This window comes from Hyaena hyaena, unplaced genomic scaffold (genome assembly GCF_003009895.1).
Source record: "Hyaena hyaena isolate Hyena2069 unplaced genomic scaffold, ASM300989v1 scaffold_153, whole genome shotgun sequence".
Lineage (NCBI taxonomy): Eukaryota > Metazoa > Chordata > Mammalia > Carnivora > Hyaenidae > Hyaena > Hyaena hyaena.
In genome coordinates, this window is record NW_024080785.1 from 1,594,853 (window position 1) to 1,610,054 (window position 15,202).

Below are 15,202 nucleotides of genomic sequence, written 5' to 3' on the forward strand. Positions count from 1 at the left end.
CTACCTGCTGAGCCAGCCTAGCTCTCCTCTGCCATTAGCACTTTTAAGGGAGCTCCTAAATGACATTGGTGCTACCATTTTGGAGGGAATTTTTCAAAATGTATCAACATGTGAAGTTGGCTTAAGTTTTGACCTTGAAATTTATAGTAACATTTCCACAAATGTGCAAAGAGGAACACAAGTATTGCAACATTGTGTGAAATAGCGTAAGGTTAGAAAAAGCTAAAAAGCCTGGCTACATAAATTATAGTATGCTCATGAGGTAGAGTGGGATACAGTCACTAAGAAGAATGAAGTAACTAGATACAGGTGATGGTTATACGACCCTTTGAATTACTAAATGCCACGGAACTGCTCACTTTAAAAAGCTTAATTTTATATTATGTAAATTTCACTTCAATAAAATAATTTTTTAAAAAAATAATGAAAATCTGTAGGTATTAGCATGGAAAAGTATTATTGATTGAAAACAAATGGCAGAGCAGTAAGCATAATACGATTTCATTTCAATGAATACTAATCAGTCTGTAAATTAGAATTTGTGTAGAAAAATATCTGGATACAAATACATTAAGCTCCATTGGTTGGCTTGGAGCAAGGTGGTGGGGGTGGTAGGCGGTGCTGATGGGAAAAATCACTTCCTATGCCCTGTATTATTTGAACTTCTCATAACATGTTATTTTGTAATCAGAAAAATACAGTAAAACAGATTCTTATATTATTTTTATTCTTTCTAAAGTAAGGAGGGAAAGACTAACTTTTAATGGGAGGAGTAGAAAGCATTGTAATTTTATGTCATTTCTCCTCCACTAATTTCACTTAGTCAAATAAAATCACTTTCTAATTATTTTTTTAAAATTTATTTCTGAGAGAGGGAGAGAGACAGTGTGAGCAGGGGAGGGTCAGAGAGAGAGGGAGATACAGAATCTAAAGCAGGCTCCAGGCTCTGAGCTGGCAGTCAGCACAGATCCCAATATGGGGCTCGAACCCACGAACTGTGAGGTCATGACCTGAGCCAAAGCCAGACGCTTAACCGACTGAGCCACCCAGGTGCCCCTAAAATCACTTTCTAAATTGCTCCTATCCAGAGGGGACAGGCTGATCACAGATGCGAGGATCACTTTGGCTAATTTGTGACACATGACATGTACCCATACAGAGGAAAAGGCAGAGCAAGTCTGATTTAGGGGTTGCTGGTAGGGAGTTAGTTGTGAATGGTATACATGCTTCTATACTGTATAAAGAAATAAGAAAACAGATGAAAATAAAGAAAGGAAAATAGAGAAAAGAAAAAAGAAAGAAAAGAAAAAAGAAGAAAGAAAGAAGAAAGAAAAAAGAAAGAAGGAAAGAAAAGTTGTTCTATTTTATCTTAGCATATAGAACAGAATGATAGATTCATGGTTTTTTTTTGTTACCTTGGGAAAACTTATACTACTTTATGAGTAAAAATCTCCCTAAATTGCATAAAAAGCCCTCATAAGGATTTGAGAATAGGTTGCCTACCTACTAAGCACAGAAGGCTGGGTAGGGTCTTTGGCTTGACCTGCATATGCGTAGAAGTGCTAGAATGATCTCAGTTTGTAAAGGTGATTTAGGCTGCCTGGCGGGTTTGCTCAGCATAGCAGCACCCACCCAGAGCAAATGGGTTTTATTTCACTGTGTGTGTTGAGTGTGGCTGTGAGGATGCAAGGGAAGCAAGCTGGGTGTCTATACCCTATCTTCAATCATCAGTAAAGCTACCACATACTGCTTATTAACTTTTGCCTTGGTACCTCATTTTTTTCTCCTGCTGATACACTAGGACTTTGGCAAGAAGCAATTATGCTGAGTTATGACTCTCCAATCACATAAAGCCAAGATGAGTTAAGATGGGGAAAAGTCTCCCAAACTCCCTATTTAATGATTATTTTTTGGCTAGAGACACAACCCTGATGAGAAAAAAAAATCTGAGTTAATTTGTGCTTTTGCACCAGCACCTCATAAGTGAAGCAAGCATAACCCAAATGGCCAATTACTAAGTGAAGTCAAAACGAAAGCCTTGAGTTGCTGATGGAACATTCTCCAGTCATCTTTGCTCCATCAGGTACAGCTACATAATTTACACGTGTGTGTTGTCAATCAGACCCTTCAATGTTCATAGCAAAAGTAACCGATTCTTTAAAAAATGTTTTTTCTTAATGTTTATTTTTTTTTTAATTTTTTTTTTTAATGTTTTATTTATTTCTAGGAGAGAGAGAGAGAGACAGCGTGAGCAGGGGAGGGTCAGAGAGAGAGAGGGAGTCACAGACTGAAACAGGCTCCAGGCTCCGAGCTGGCAGTCAGCACAGAGCCCGACGCGGGGCTCGAACCCACGAACCGCGAGATCACGACCTAAGCGAAAGTCGGATGCTTAACCGACTAAGCCACCCAGGCGCCCCAATGTTTATTTATTTTTGAGAGGGGGGAAGAGGCAGAGGGAGAGGGAGACAGAATCTGAAGCACAGAGCCCGATGCGGGGCTCAAACCCACAAACTGTGAGATCATTACCTGAGCATAAATCAGTTGCTTAACCAACTGAGCCATCCAGTAGCCCCCAAATTAACTGATCCTTAAAAAATTTTTAAGTAAGCTCTAGGCCCAATGTGGGGTTTGAACTCATGACCCTAAGATCAAGTGTCACATATTCTACCTACTAAGCCAGATAGGGACCCCCAAATTAATTGATTCTCAGTTCAGGCAAGGGCAAATGGGTCTAAGTAATAGGTGGTGGGTCATCTCTTCTGGATGTCATAGAAGGTGCCTTCTGACTCTGTCCCTGAAAAATCCTGTGTCATTTTGATGGGTACTCTTTCTCCTCTGGTGGTTTTTGAAGAGACTTAGCATTAATATTTTGGAGAGCACGGTTCCAGTCGTTTGGGAAACATCTCCTGGGACTTCTCTGATGTCCACCAAGGGTTGAATGGGCTGAGCTGCAAGTGTCTAACCCTTCTCAACCCATGTGTCCTGGAGCCTGTGTCGGCTCCACTCTGCCAGCCCAGGTTTGCCTGCACACCCCAGCGCCCTGCACCCCTTCTCACACGCGGGTGAGCTCCTGACAGTCACCTAGGCAGAGAGGTGAGGGGTTGAGGGAACTGAGCTCACAGAGGGAAAGCCTGGGACACGTGATACTTCCACTGGGGAAAATGACGAGCGAGCAGCCAGCGCCCTCGGCTGTGCTTTCAAAGGTCAGGAACACACAGCAGGAAAAAGACAAAGAGCCTTGCCCCCTGGGTGGCTCCGAGCCGGTCCTTGTCCTAATGAATTGTGTCTGATGATGACAATAAGCCCGGCGACTTGGGTGCATGGCCGGCTGTGATCATTTCATTACCCTGGCAGCTCTTCCAGCCAGATTTCACAGGGCTGACGCCAGAGAGATGTGCCCCCTCCTGAGGAAGAAGGCAAACAGCCTCTGTGGAAGATACTTCCCAGAAGAGCTACAGCCTGGAGGCTTGTCATGACTGAGTGCTCGGACCTCAAGCACAGCTAGCGTTTGAGTTTCTAAGTAGCCAGGCGATGTAGTTAGCCCTTTTCTGCAGGCCAGCCAGTCGTACTCACATCTCTGGCCTCCCACCCACCCACCTCGAAGAGGCGAGGCGTCTTGACCCAGACTGGGAAGGAGATGAGGATTCACTGGACCCGCATTACCTCATGCATAGAGATCCTGGGGCCCTGAAAGTGGGTGTGACCTGCAGCGTGCTGGCTGGCTAGGAACCTCCTTAGCCTTCCCTAGGCCACCCACACCTGGACTGAGGAGGCTGGGAGAAAGAAATGCCCTGAGCATTCCCTTCCCTGCTGGTTTTTCTACCATTTGATTGGATAGAATGGGTTGTTTCCATACAATGCAGGCTCCTTGGGGAGCACGTTGGTACCTATCAGCACTGGTTTCCTCTTACTCCAGTGCTGATCAGCCGCCCTAGGTGGCCTCAGAAACACTGACATTGCAGAAAAAAAACAGTCTTGGGGGCAGAGGAGGCAGACAGCCTGTTGGAGGGGTGGTCCTGGCTCTTTCCATTAGCTGAAAAACATACAATTAATTATTTCTAGGTTCACTATAAAAAAAAATGGAACCATGTCAATTGAGGTGTTACTTGGATGTTTTATAATTCGATCACATTTCTGGCAATCGCAATGTTCTTGTCAGGAATGTCATGTGGGGTGGGGGGAGGAAGGGTTTATAATTTGAGGCCCTTAAGGACATTCCCATTTCCCATGCTGCCCCTGGTACTCAAGGTTCTGCTGTGGTAGCTCCCTCAAATTTGTCCTGTTCCCAGGAATTTTCCTCTTCTGTATCACTGACATCCCAAAGCTTTTAAGGGCAGCGATAGGAAAGGCCAGGGGATGCTGGGTTAGCTTTGGCCAAATTGAGTAGAATCACAATGGGCAAGCTGGCTTTGTCTATGTTACCTTTCTTCTTACATTCCAGACACTAAAAGCTGTCCTCCAATCATGACCTTCATTCATTTAGCAAGTGTTCATTGAGTAACCGCATGAGTTGAGAGAACTGAGAAAGAAGCACATAGCTGCATGATCTCAGTAAATGTTAGCCAGCATCATCATAAAAAAAGAAAAAAGAAAAAAGTCAAGCAAATATCCCCAAACTTGTTCCAGGACGAACTAATTATGCAACTCATTGCTGGCTTGAGCTTTTTATGAAATTGCTTTGCTCATTTTGGGTTGTCTACTCCACCTTGACGTTCTGGCAGATGGGGAGGTATGGCTGCCATCTGTCTTTATTTTTCTAACCCCACCACAGGACACTGCAAAGTGGGCACCGCAGGGACATCCCACACTGCCAACACTGTTCTTTCACCCAAATGCTTGCTGCTCCTCTGCCCAGATCCCTGGCGGGGGAGAGGCTGGCACAGGTCTCTGGCTGATGTCTGCCTGCCCTTTGGCTCTTTGGAAAAAGAAAAGCAGGCCTAGGCTGGAAGGGCCTCTGAGTAAGCAGGTTCTTTTGGAAAAGTGCAGTTTCAGGGGTTTGGTCTCTTGGAGTCCAAGCCTCTTTCTGCAAGTGTTCTTTGCTCAGTATCACTGCTTTGCTCTCAGTCCCCTCCAGGGGAACAGGATCCAGAGGCTAGAAGGGCACTGGCTGATCTGACATGGGTTCAGTCTGTTTTGTGATGGGGCTGGGGCTGAACAGTTCAGTGCTTTTCCTTCTAGAAAGAAGCTCCTTGTGGTCAGGCACTGTGGCCTGTTCACCAGAATGTCCAAGAGCCTGGCACATCACTGGTGGTCAATATATACTTTTTAAAAAGGGATTGTCTCAAAGGAAGCAAATAAGGCAAGTGTGGATTATGGGAAGAGCACAGAACGGAGTCACAGAACCTGGTCTTGCTACTCATTCAGTATAAGTAGTTTCTTAACCTTGCTGAAACTGTTTCCTCATCTGTAAAGTGGGGGCAATGATACTTTTATATTAAGGCCGCTGTGGGGGTGAGATTATATAGAGAGTGGTGTGGCTCTTGGCTTGTGGAAGGTTTTGTGGGTGTTTGCTCTTTACCAGAGAGTTCCATGTGGCTCACCATGAGGTTGGGACTTGGGTCCCCATTGTGTAGCTCTGGGTGACTTGGGGTTCTGGAGAGGGTGGTAAACCAACCCAAGGTGCCAAAGCAGGGTCTGGAACATCGATATCTTTGTGTCACAGCATGGTATCTCCTGGCCTGAACTCACTTAACTAATAGGTCTACACCTCCTTCACTGAGAGTCCCGGGCTCTCACAACTTGTGGAGGTATTGGTGAGGGCAAACACATTTTCATAATATTGAACTGGGACTTTAGCACAGGCTTGGAAAGCTTGGTGAGTGAAAGCAAAGGGTGGGCAGTGAGGAGAATGACCTACTTCTAGTACCACTTGGCTTGGAGGCCAGCTCTGCCATTAATCAATTAATCAGGCAAGTCACATAATGTCTCTTGGCTCTATTTCTCTTTTCTAAAATGGTGGGTGGATGGCTACTGGGGAGTTGTTCTAGATCTGATCTCACCTTCTTTTTTCCCTTTTCTTTTTGGCCACAATCACAGGACAGATGGCATTCACATGTGCAGCATATTCTTAGGGGTACACACAATTTTTGAAAAGCCTTCCAAAATGGTGTGGGGGAATTAAGGCATTCAATTTTGAAATCACTACAGATATTAGCAGTTTAGCAAATCTACTTTCTTACCATGGGCCATGGGCATAAATGGAAGTGGCCACGAATTATACACAGTTTCTTTGCAAATGCTCTAAATCTGTGCTGTTTCTACCATAAGTATCTATATCAGAATATAAGTGAGGAAGCTATTCTTATGGGATAGCAGTAATTTGGCCTTATTTTATTTAAAAGGCCATTATATTCAGTCTTGGATTCTTGGCTAGTAACAGCATCTATTTTGTGATACAACTGAGAACTTGTAGCATGGCACACCCATATGCTGTGAATAGGAACAGAGAATTAATAGATCAGATCTTTTTAAAAGGGCTTTAAGGGTTAGTTCTGTTGATTTCATTTGTGCCTATGACTTGCTAAGACAGAGAAATTCAACTCAACAGCAGGCTACTGGAATGTGATAGAGTGCAGTGGAGAAGGGGAATCCAGAGTCCAGGTTATTTTTAAAACCTTCTTTCTCCATAACTCACCCATTGCAGACATCGTTTCCAACCATGGCATATAGAACGATGGCTGGATGATCCAACAGTTGGTTCCTGGACAAACTGAAAAAACATAGATGGAATCTGAATGGCAAACACTTAGAAGCCATGCTTTGGAAGTGATGTCACAGCCTGAATCTGTGAAAGATTCTTTGCTTGCCGCCCCCCCCCCCACTTTTGGATAACATTTTGCTATTTTTCTTTCATTCCAGTACCACCATTCTTATTCTCCCTTCTTGGGTATAATCTGTAACCCACAGAAGTAAACAGAAAGTTTACAGAAAGCAAACAGAATTGAGAAGGGTGGATTGAAGTCTCCAGTAGGAGCACGTGATGCCATTTTCTTAGGACCTTTCCCAGCATTTGTCATCAAGTGTTCCTGGGTTACTTCTGTCCAGATTTGTAGGACATCCCTACAGCTGTGCTCCTGCACTGAACTTCAGAATCAAGGTTTTCCCAAGCATTCTGTTCTGGGAACCCAGGGCCTTGCTTCTGAATTTTAAGCTCAAAATAAGCACATAAAGCAAGAAAATGAAATACATTCTTTGGGTCTTTTTCAGCTACTTTGGTCAGACCTATGTACGCATTTTTTATGACTCTTCCTAAAGGATATATGCAAATTAATCACTTCCTATGCCCACTGGTCCAAGAAGTGATAATGTCCCAATGTTTGGGAGTGGCTAGCAACATACTGGTGCTTAGTATGAGTGGTTACAGGGTGGCCACAGAGGGTTTTCATTGTGATTTTTTTTTAATCAGAAACCCAATCTAAAACAACTTTTTATATCCCTCTTTCACTTACCTTTCTATAAATCTCTCCAGGTTTTTAGAAGATGCACCTGAATAATTAAAATAAAATAATTAAAAGTAGTGAGTTCAATTTAACACAATCAGGCTGGTAGGCTGATTGACTGAAATCATGGACAAAATATCACTGTGCAGCCAGAGGTTGTCTGCACCATCACACAGATGGGAAAAAACTTCATTCTCCTTAATGAGTTTTCTGTTTACTTGGCATTATAGTAACATAAGCCTAAATTCTTTGGATTTATAAGTCTCAAGATATTTCCTAAGCATGAATGAGTACAGTTTCTAGTAGAGGTGAGAACATGATATACATCTATCACCAAAGAGAAACGGCCCCAAATGATTAAGGAATTAGGTGAGGGATGAGAAGAAGTAAAAAAAAGGATTCTTTGAGAACTACCCATCTCCTTAGAAAGCTCCATTTAACCACCTGCCGGTATCTCTGCTCACACCCTAGGCTCCTCTTGGCTGGGTGACCTGTTCAAGGTTCATATTATGCAGATGATATATCTCAACTCCTGTGATGACATGAATGACCACCCTCACCCTCTCCTTGCTACCACCTATAATGTATCTCTTACATAAACATTGTATTTATTGGATACTCATTTTATTGTGGACACACTGTTAGGTACTTATATTATTAGTTCATTTACGTCTTGGCACAACTGTGTGATGGAGATATAGTAGCATTCCCATTTTATAGGAGAAAAGTGAGGCTTACTTAAGTGACTTGCCTAAAGCCATACAACTAATAATATGGAGAGCTGCTGTTGAAACCCAGTCCCTTCTGTCTGTCTGTAGTGCTGAGCTGCGGCATCACTCCTCTAGGCTGGGAGTCTAGAAAGAGTGAGCCCCAATAGGTTTACTGCTAGTTTGTCCCTTGGAGGCTGATCTGCAGTAACAAGTGAGTAATCATCAGGTGGGTGACAAAGGACAAGGAAGATTCTCCTAGAAGTTCCAGCCTCAGGGAAGGTGCATCTTATGACACAGTCAGTGAGGGTTCTTAGAGATCTGCATGGGGAAAGGGGGTGTGCACAACCGTGAAGGCCGTGATGGCCCATGTTCCCCCGAAGCGGTGTGCCCACGCAGTGACTGCCTCCTCTTTAAGTGCAGTAGAATCAAGTTATATGGGCAGTGCTGATGTTCTCTTGGTTGACTTAGAAATGTCAGTACATTAAACGAATGTTGCTTTATTTCCTTTTTTATTGTGGTAAAATATATAACCCATAAACTTTACCATTTTAACTTTTTTTTGAGTGGCATTAAGTACGTTCACATTATTATGCAAACCGTCAGCATGATCCGTCTTCAGAACTTTCCCATCATCCCAAAGTGAAGACTTGTGCTCATTAAGGAATAACTAGGTCCTTCATATTGGCAGAATCATAGACTATTTGTCATTTTGTGCCTGCCTTATTTCATTTAGCACGATGTTTTCACAGCTTTGTAGCATGTGTTAGTAAATCCATTTGTTTAAAGGCTGAATAAGCTTCCATTGTATGGATACATACGTTCATCCATTGATATAGGCACTTGGTTTGTTTCTACCTGTTGACTATTGTGAATAATGCTGCTATGAACACTCATGTGCAATTATCTGTTTAGGTTTCTGCTTTCAATTCTTTTAGGTATATACCTAATTGAAATTGCTGCACCATATGGCAATGCTATGTTTAATTCTTTTTGAGGAACTGTCATACTGTTTGTACTCCCTTTATGTGGTGAGGCAGGGTATGTTTGATATGAACACAAACATAGAAATTAAGAGCAGTCAGTTCATCTCAGCACACTTGCAGCCATTCGCCCTCCCCGTTAATTTGCTGACCACCAGCCACGTGCCTGACACACAGTAGGGAGTTGACACATGAGTTGGGCACAGACTCTATATCTGAGGAGCAGCATCTAAAGGGGTAAGTACGGAACTGAGTGCTGGTGACAGTTTAAACGTCCATCCAAACCAAATGCTTGAAAACAGGAATGCCCACTCTTATCTCTGCTCAGAGAATGTGCCAGATTTTACAACACCGAGTCCTAAATGTAGAGACTCCAAGAAATTCTGGGTGTTAGATCGTTCCCATCATTCTCAAGAGGGAAGAGGCGGACAGCCGTTGCCTGCTGACATATCCTACGGTGACTTACTCATCTCATCGGCTGGGCCTTTCATTCACTTCCAGCCCTATGACTCTCAACTTCCCGTTTTCAATAGGATAACAATCACGAGGTGTTTAATTCTCACTCTTTGATTTTTCTCTTAATAAGAAATGAAAACTAATGAAAGCTCAAGCTATGAGTGGGAAAAAAAAATTATAAAGGACCAGGTCAGGCCAATAATTTCCCTCATTATCCAGAGTACAGCTGGGAATTTGAGGTGCCGAGCACCCACAGAGCTTGAGGGAGATGAAAATGAAAACCTGTCATGGCTTGCCACATGGGCTGCCCCCTGCCGGTGCCCACACCACCCACATCCCTTTGGTGCTCAGGACAAGGATGGCAGGCCAATCTTAAGCAGGCGTGGTGAATTTCAAAACAGTAGTCACAGGGGCGCCTGGGTGGCTCCGTCGGTTGGGTGTCCGGCTTCGGCTCAGGTCATGATCTCATGGTTTGTGGGTTCGAGCCCTGCGTTGGGCTCTGTGCTGATAGCCAGCTCAGAGCCTGGAGCCTGTTTCGGATTCTGTGTCTTCCTCTCTCTCTCTGACCCTCCCCTGCTCATGCTGTCTCTCTCTCTCTCTCTCTCAGAAATAAATATAACATTAAAAAAAAATTTAAAAAAACAAAAAACAAAACAGCAGTCACAAACTTCCACTCGAGGAGAGAGAACGTGCGTACTCTTCTTTCCTCAAATGTTATGGGTTTTTTTTTTCCTGGTGAATATCTATAATATGAACACAGAAAATTCTGTTGTGCCTTCCATGATTTACATTTCCTTTTGGGAACCTCAGTTTTATGAGATTATGTAATTAGCTTAGGTAATTTCCACATCACTCTCTTTCTTAATTCTCTTTTCCTGTTGTCCTGCTACCCCTTTTAAAGCCCCAGCAATATTGCTGTCTCTCTCCCTCCCAAGCTCTTGTGTCTTCCTCCTCCTGTATATAGACTTCTCAGCTGCTGGTGTTGCTGCTGCCATTGTAGAAAATACTGAAGCATTTGGAACTGGAAGTTGTGAGAGGAAAGAAAGCTCCTAGACTGTGGGGTGTGGCAAAACAAGGGGGGCATTTGAAGAACTGTCACTACCCTTAAGAGACCTATAGTCTGGTCTCTACAATTATAGTTCAGAGAAATGGAAAAGGTGTGACTATGAAATAGGGGCATTTTATTTATTCATTGAGGTGATTTGTTGGAGAATCTGCCTGTCCCCAATTAAAGGAAGAAGGGAGTCTTTTTTGGCCATCAAAGTCTGAATTCTGGCTCATTCAGTGCCTTTCCCCTAACATTTTATTTATTTATTTTGAGAGAGATGGGGGAGGAGGGGCAGAGGGAGAAGGAGAGAATCCCAAGCAGGCTCTGGGTGAATTTTTAGGATCATGACCTGAGCCGAAATCAAGAGTCGGAGGCTTAACCAACTGAGCCACCCAGGTGCCCTCATTCAGTGCCTTTTCAATGAGGAATTGTGCATTGCAAGGAGAGAAGAAGGGTTTCACATAATCTCAGCATTGGTTGTCTTCCAGAAATAAATCTCAGCGTACATTTCCACTGCTGAATCAGTGTTGACCATAGCAGCCAGTCCTTCATATTCTGGGCATTCAGATCAACTGTTAAGACACTTGTCATGGTCTTCTAAATGAGCTTGTCACTTTCCGTGCCTGGCCCAGAGCAGAAGCGCTCAGTCTCAAATTCTTCGTGGGAAAAGACAAGGTATATTTAAATACAACAGGTCTTCAGAAAATAGTGCATTAATTTGATAGCATTTATGGACTACTTACTTTGTGCCAGACATCGCAATATATGCTGGGGACACATCAGTAAGTAGAACAGATGTGGTCCCTATTGTTATGAAGTTTACATTAGGCAAATAAGGAACATAAAGTGTGAGGATTCAGAGAAGCCCTGAAGAAGTGTTAAGCTGTGCACTGAAAGAAAAGAAGGTATTTCCTTTCTTGATGTTTGAATGCAATAACTTGTTAATTAATATCCAGTAACATATTTGATTTTTTTTTACACATGATGCAGAAAGAAATCTCAAGTTTAATACTATTTCTGTTGTAACTATCTGAATAGGACAGGGGCAGATCCAGGTTTCAAGTTCTGAAGCTTATATAATTTGCGGGATCCTCTTTAAGGAAAAGGACACAAAACACAATAATGAGACCTGACATAAAGGGAAGCCGAAGTAGAAAGAGATGAGGGTCTTAATTAATTGTGGCTAAATGTCTTAAGTCAACAAATTTTACAAATTCATATGGTCACCAGGCTTGGGAGGCTCTCAAGCTATAGTATCATTAGCTTCATAACTCTGTCTCTTGGTGTTCCTTAAAGGTCATGTGTAAGGTCTTGGGGCATCAGGGCCAGATGGGACCTCTAAGGACCTCTAAGAGCATGTGATCAGGCAATCCCCTTTCCAGATGAGGCCCAGGGGCAGAAAGAGACTTTCTCAAGGTCCTACAGCTAGTAAGCAGTAATCCATTTCAGATGCCAATTTAACAATAACATTAGTAATGACTGAACTAGATCATTTTGGTTCTTATATGAGAATAGGTGAATTATACTATTTACCTCTTCTATGAGAACCTGCCACTGCCAGAAGACCCCTTTCTCACTTCCTGAGTGAGAACTGAAGGTATTTTCTCTGTGACTCTGTCCACTTCTGGGTTTGGGACAGCCTTGAGTCTAGGTCCAGAGATATCAGAAGACAATAAAATGCTAACCTCACTGCTGGTCTGGTGGTACTCATTCTGGTCTTCTTAATCAACCTGCTACTATGTACTTTCCAGAGTCCTCTAGCACCTGCTTCATACTTTTTGACCAGACTTTATAGCAGCATTCAGTGGGGCAGACTGGGTAGATCATACTTACTCTATTATACCCAATATGTATGTATATATGTATGTATGTATATACATACATACATTTTGGGTACAATATGTGAGAGAGAGTGGGGGAGAGATACTATATATATATATATATATATATATATATATATATATATATAAATAGAGAGAGTATAAAATGTTCATGAAAAATGTGCTGTCATATACGGACATAAAGTAAATCTAATGTTTTTTAACTTTCTTTAGATTTTAAGTAATACAGATTTTGCTTGTATTTTTATAATTGAGGAAGTATTTTGAAGAGTATGTTGTATATACATCTAGTTAAAAAATCAGCCATAAGAAATTTAAATTCTCTCTTTTCTCTAAAAATGTTTTGTTTGCAATAAGTAGAAACATTCAGACTAATACATTGACCTTGAGCTCCAAATAGTAGGCACTTAATAATTATTTGTTGTGACAGTTTCTGATGGTGTTTCTACTACTGAAAATGCTTTCAGATTCACAAGTGTGGTTCTGAGTTTCTGTGACGAACTAGATAAATGATTCCCCAAAACATATATTTTTAAGAGAATGTAATAGCCTTCCCAGAATGGCTCTAATTTCCCTCATAGTCTCAACTTGACACAGCTTCACAGGCATCCTTCAGCCATGCTGAGCTTCTCTCTTCCTCTTTCTCAAAAATATTTTGCCCTTGGAACCTCTTTGCACTTAGTCACCATTTCCCTCTGCTTTATGGATTACTGTTTTGTTTTGTTTTGTTTTCTGCAGGAAAGTCTGCTCAAATGTACCTTCTCTGTGAAGTTTTCCTCTCCTTCTCCAGACAGAGGTAAATATCTCACCTCCAGAGACCTCAATATACCTCTATTTTAGTGTCATTTCAGAAAAACCCTAATTGTCTCCTTATTTGTCTCTCTTTTCTGTGTCATGATGATCTCCTTGAATGAAGGTCCTTTGTCTTGTCCATCTTTCTATTTCTAGCACCTATTACAAAATTGGAGAGGAAACAGGGAGTAGTGAGGGCAAAATCAAGTGGAAAATGAGAGGAAAGGATGTAAAAGAGAAGACCAAAGGTAAAAGACACATCTCAGTATGCTTTTGAGCTGATAAAAAACACAGCAAATTCATTTAGCCTATCAACACAAGCAGCTGGGAGCTTTCCCCACAATGTCCTTTATCTCAAACCCTAAACAAAAGAAATTTACTGAAGGGCCCCCGGGTGGCTTACTTGGTTGGGCATCCGACTCTTGATTTCAGCTCGGATCATGATCTCACAGTTGGTGGGTCTAAGCCCCACGTTGGGCTCTGTGCTGACAGCACGGAGACTGCTTGGGATTCTCTCTCTTCCCCTCTCTCTCTTGCTGCCCCTCCCCCATATGCATGCTGTCTCTCAAAATAAACACATAAATATTTAAAAACAAAAGGGATCTATTGAAAGGAGACCCCCTAGGACTTCAGCAACCTTTGCCATTGACAATTACATAAAAAAAGTAGAAGATGTTTGCGTCTGAACTTGCCTTCTGTAGGTGGGCAGATTCAAGAGGTGCAAGATGGAAATCTTGACCTAATAGAAGAAATGAAAACTCATTCTCTTCACATAATAATCATTGTCAGGTGGTCTCCTTCTACCTAGATGAGTTGCAACAAACAAGGCTGTGTAGACAAATCCTAAGAAATAGTTCCACTTGGATCAGAATGTCTCCACTGTTTAATGATTCTCTGAGACCCACAGCCTTGAAAATATTAAAAGTGGGAATAAATCCCCCTAATTTAAGGAGGGAAATGTGCCCCTCTATATAAAATGTGTCAAATTGAAATGTTTTTCTTTCAAAAGTTTCTATTAAAATCAAACAGTGTATCGTGGAGATACATTTGGTCCTTAGGAGAAATAGGAAGTTTTGGTACCTGCAGGCATTGAGCATAACTGCACTTACCTTTCAGATCAAACATCTCAAAAATTGGTATTAAAACCTGGCTCTGTTGCCATGAGCACACTGGATTGTGCCTCCCAAATAGAAATGTCCCAGTTGTTTCATTATAAATAATTTCTGTCATCTCCTCCCAACATTCTGGGTTGAGATAAAAAACTTGACCCAGTGGTTGGGTTTACTAAATATTTACCGAGGGCCTACTTCTGCTTGGCAAGGTAATTTATTTGCTTCTCTCCAGCACCCTGTGGCTTTTAAAAAATGGTCTTAACATTTTCATTTTGAAATGATTTCCAAAAGGTTAAAATAATTTACAAAGGTTGAAATAGTTTACAAAAAGTTGCAAAAATAGAACAAAGAATTTGCACGTATGTTTTATCCAAATTCCCTAAATGTGAACATCTTTCACAGTCATAGCATAGTTATCAAAATCAGAAAATTCACACTGCGACAAAACTGTTGTCTAATCTATAGACCTATTTAAATTTCACCGATTGTCTCACTCACAGCTCAGTCCAACTCAGGATCACATATTGTATAAAGCCTTATGTCATTCAATCTCCTTTAATCTGGACTAATTCTTCAGTGTTTTATGACCTTGAGACTTTGAAGGGTACTGACCAAGTATTTTATGGAGTGTCCTTCAGTTTGCGTTTGTGTTATAATTTCTCCTGACTAAATTCAGGTCGTGCATTTTTGTCAAGAATACAAGAGCAAGTGCTCAGGTAGCTAGTTAAAGGCACAAAATCTGTTTTGTTCGAGAATAGAGATCATGGTCAGGGGAGGTGGTAATAAAAATAGTAAGTTCTTGTATGTATAACTGAGTTCAGCTC

The 15,202-nt window shown here is 41.9% G+C and overlaps 1 protein-coding gene across 3 annotated transcripts in view; it reads right to left on the bottom strand.

Moving 5' to 3' along the window:
- The window catches only part of AOAH (acyloxyacyl hydrolase), a 168,920-nt gene that overhangs the window by 25,731 nt on the left and 127,987 nt on the right, over nucleotides 1-15,202 (bottom strand). For all 3 annotated transcript variants that reach the window (XM_039239154.1, XM_039239156.1, XM_039239155.1), the window contains exons 14-15: nucleotides 7,449-7,485; nucleotides 6,635-6,709 (exon numbers count right to left, since the gene is read on the bottom strand). In XM_039239154.1, the coding sequence (XP_039095085.1) occupies nucleotides 6,635-6,709; nucleotides 7,449-7,485 (112 nt within the window). The remainder of the gene's footprint in view (nucleotides 1-6,634; nucleotides 6,710-7,448; nucleotides 7,486-15,202) is intronic.